Source organism: Typha angustifolia, chromosome 13 (assembly GCF_048772165.1).
Source record: "Typha angustifolia cultivar Huaian chromosome 13, ASM4877216v1, whole genome shotgun sequence".
NCBI classification, from domain to species: domain Eukaryota; kingdom Viridiplantae; phylum Streptophyta; class Magnoliopsida; order Poales; family Typhaceae; genus Typha; species Typha angustifolia.
The window spans coordinates 11809041-11813059 of NC_133251.1; the positions used below are offsets into that span (position 1 = coordinate 11809041).

The window sequence follows — 4019 nt, forward strand, 5'->3', positions numbered from 1 at the left end:
ACTGCTAATAACTTGAATCAAAATTTACGAGAACCATGCAAATTTTGCATTCACTCTCTTCAATAGTAATCGCTATAGAGTATATTTGATTATCTGCATCTCTTCCAACAGCATGGATGAGTGAACATAGTAATTGCTAAAGAGTACACATAAATTTTTTGAAATAATGGCAATATCAAAACAACCAAGATTCAACTATACATTATAGAGTTTAAGATGAAATATTTTATATAATTATTAACGTGCATATATGATAGAAAAAAACATCTCAAAGAACAAAAGTAGGCTGCAAATACATGGTTTTTCTTACCTTAACAGCCAAATCTTTCAATTCTCTGGCCCCTACAAGAATGATTTCACCCTTCCAATGGTTAGAGAAGACTAATCCCTCACAATGTGGGAAGAATGCTACATGACAGAGTAGTTATTCAAATGCGAGATTATTTGCTAGGGTTTTATAGGATTTTGAAGTGGATTTGTTGAACAAGGAATGATCGGGACACGAAAAGGGTAAAGTGAGGTCTCTAAATTGATGAGCTCGTTTATTTATTAGGGGGTATAATTTTTCTTAGGCTTTTTTTGTCATTGTAGCTAGATGTTTCACTTTGCCCCAAAATTTACAGGAGACATTGTAATTAAAAAAGTTTAACATGTCCCTATGAAAATGCGATATAATTTAGAGGGTGTAGACGTAACTAACTCTAATTTATAAGTAGTTCAGCTACTCTAGACTCAAAAGTGAGTTACTTCAAACTTCATTTGCTGAAAAAGTTTGAAATTAATTTTGAGATGAGCTTGATCATAAGCTGGCTCGAGTAAGCTTACTTCCTAAGGCCCATAAATAATAATACAATATTTAATAATACATAATGTATAATAATATGATGAATATAAACTTTTAGATCTTGTTCATAATATTATTATATTATTTTTCATACTTTTATCATTGAATTAGGTCTTATTTTAAGTTTGATTCAAGCTTACTCAAGCTTGGTTTAGACTTTAAATTTTTTATTGATAAGCTCATTTGGGAATTCTATCTCAGCTCAAGTTTAAAATTAGCTCGAATTAAAATTATTTTAATTTAAGCTCAATTATATAATTATTCTTAAAATTAATTTAAATTCAAGTTTGATTAAAGTTTAGCTCGACCAAACTCGGCTCGATTACACCCGCTAATAATAAGATAAGTTTTTATCTTATTACCCAAAGAGTACATAACTTTTTTTTTTAAATTATATACATATATATTTGATAGAAAAGTCAATCGTGCAAAAATACCTTATATATCTAGGTAGACAATAAATCTAGCGAGAAAATTAGCTTAGAGTTAATCCAAACTGATAAAATATTGTGATTTTCCCATGACAAAAAGAAACAAAAAAAAAACATTCAGCTCCTTTTATAGGATGAGGTATCCTCACAAGTGTATGTGTCCAATGCCGAGAAGCAGCATTTTTGAGCTAGAGGATGTGTTGATGTAGATGAAGCAACGAGGATGTCGATGATAGGATTTTGAACCCGATTTAATCTAAATATTATGAAAATTATGAGCACTATGTGCTTGCACAGAGGAGTCGCGGGCCTCGACATGTAGTAGAGACTAGGTGCTTAGCGACTGCGTTTAATCGCCCTAGATAATAATGTCTCATCCTGTAGAAGTAATCATCAGGCGGGCCGGATCAACTAGACCTAATATTTGTTCATAATTCAACCCACTAATCATTCATACTGGGCTAGACTAAAATAATATAGCTCATTACTGTATAATGAATCCAACCCAACTTAATCTAAAAGGTTGTTTTTCCCTGACACATTTGACAAGGAGAGACTATCTTGTTTTGGAAGGTTGAGATAAAATAGGGGAGAAAATCAAATGTATTTTAGGTTGATTTATGGTGGAGATTGTATGTTGGTGCCATATGTGTCTGATATATTTATGCTCATTGGCTGGTTGTATAATTAGAACGATTCCAACTCATTTTCTCAGGCCTAAATAGAATATATCTAACTCTATTACAAATTAAAGAGACAAGCAAAGTAGTATTCTTTTCTTCCAGAATTATAATTCTTTACATAAATTTCCATAAGCAATAAATCCTCAATCTTTTAACCTTGTTACTAATCATCAACAGACTTCTTCTTTTAAACAAATTAAACCCTATACAGACACCCACCACCCAAATTCGAACCCACCCGCCTCCAAGCTGTAAAGACTAGCCACGTCACCTGGGATCCACTGCTACATCTCCTAGTCACTTCTCTTTGCTTTAAGTAACCGCAAACTCAGACTCCCTACCCTATTCCCACTCTGGAAAGCACCAAAAGGGTATAAATAAAATAGAAATAAAAAAAAGAAATAGACTTTTAAATCCCTCTCCATTCCGATCTCCTGTCTTCCCAAACTTCGTCGGCCATGGCGGAAGAGCTCGAAGCTTCGAATCCCCCGGCCGGAGAAAATAACGCCAAGTTGGAGGAGACATCTGGAGAAGTCGCGGCGAAACCTTCTACCGCCTCCGCCTCTGCCTCTGCCTCCGCCGCTGGCTTCTCCCTCAGCATCTGGCCGCCGTCGCAGCGCACCCGCGACGCCGTGATCCGCCGCTTGGTGGAGAACCTGACGTCCTCCACCGTTCTCTCCAAGCGCTACGGGACCGTCCCCGCTGACGAGGCCGAGGAATCCGCACGTGCCATAGAGCAGGAGGCCTTCGCCGCTGCCGCCGCTGGCGTCGTGGACGGCGCCAGCGACAACGTGGACGAAGGGATCGAGATCCTGCACGTGTATTCTAAGGAGATCAGCCGCCGCTTGCTCGATTTCGCGAAATCTAGGGCTTCCGCGTCCTCCGCCGCTTCGTCTTTGGCCGCTGCTTCGTCTGGTGCTCCGTCGGAGGCCGCGGCAGCGGAGGAGGATTCGAATGCCGATACCACCGTGGAAGAAGCCTCTGCCGGTGCATCTGAGTCTCCGACCGTTTGATCTCGCCGCAATCTCGATTTAAACGGATGGATCTTGAGTAGATTTGAAGCTTTTATAAATGTTGCTAGAATTTATCGAGATAAGTCGTCTTCTATAAGTTTAATTTGTGGATTTCTATGATAAAAAATCTTTGCTTATTAAAACCTAGTTTATGAGATTTCGCAGCTAGGAATGTCTAGAAGATCTGCTTTGGTTTGTTATTCTATGTCATCGTAGATACTTCAAGATAATGAATGTTGTTTTTCTTAATGTATTAGAGATCTTCTTGTATTCATGCTATGTTATGAGGAATGTTATCTAAGTTCATCAGTGCCTCGTGTTTTTCGGAATAAATGTTGTAAGGTAAATTGCATGGAATCTAGGTCTGGTACGACATTTGAAGATCTGCATAGGGGAGGGCAGCATAAGCTGAAGTTATTCGAGAATCCAATAGGAAGTGCACACTATTGGCTTAATCAAGAGAGATGTATGTTGTTTGAAGTTAACGAAGCATTGCAAGTGAACCAGAATATTGGTAATTTTGTGCTAGTAATGTAAGAATATCTTAAAAGAAAGTCGATGAGTAATGGCAAGAGTGTGATCATCAAGAAGAAATATTGATTGTCTGAATTCTATTCTGTTTTTGAATTTGCTACCATCTGTTTCTGTCTTTCTTTTGTCTCTTGCTAGTTGTTATCAAGGTGCTATTGGCCTTACTGCTCCTTTGCCAATTTAGCCAATAAGTTGCCCCCTAGTAATCCGTTATTATCAGAGTGAAGAGACAGATACCATTCATTTTCATAATTGCAAATAATGTCTACATAGTATATTGGGAGGGAGCAACAAAGCATATATGTTCTTTTTTCAGCCTAAATGGTGTATGTGGTTAGATTCTAGTGGTTTCAGCTTTTCAATCCGACTTTGTTGGGTGTAAGATGCTAAGGTTATTGTCAACTACTTTTGCATTTTACTACGATCTTATCATTGAATTCTATGTGTGGAATTTGCAGACGGGTTATAAACAAAGAATCATACTTTAGCTTACATGCTCAAGTTATGTCCAGTTAAA

The 4019-nt window shown here is 37.5% G+C and overlaps 1 protein-coding gene across 1 annotated transcript; it reads left to right on the top strand.

Annotated features, from left to right (window-relative positions):
- Positions 1–2324: 2324 nt before the first annotated feature.
- LOC140773760 (MFP1 attachment factor 1-like) lies at positions 2325–3220 on the top strand. The gene has a single exon (XM_073116482.1). It carries the CDS (start codon positions 2417–2419, stop codon positions 2969–2971), a length of 555 nt encoding a protein of 184 aa, XP_072972583.1. The 5' UTR covers positions 2325–2416; the 3' UTR covers positions 2972–3220.
- Positions 3221–4019: the final 799 nt, after the last annotated feature.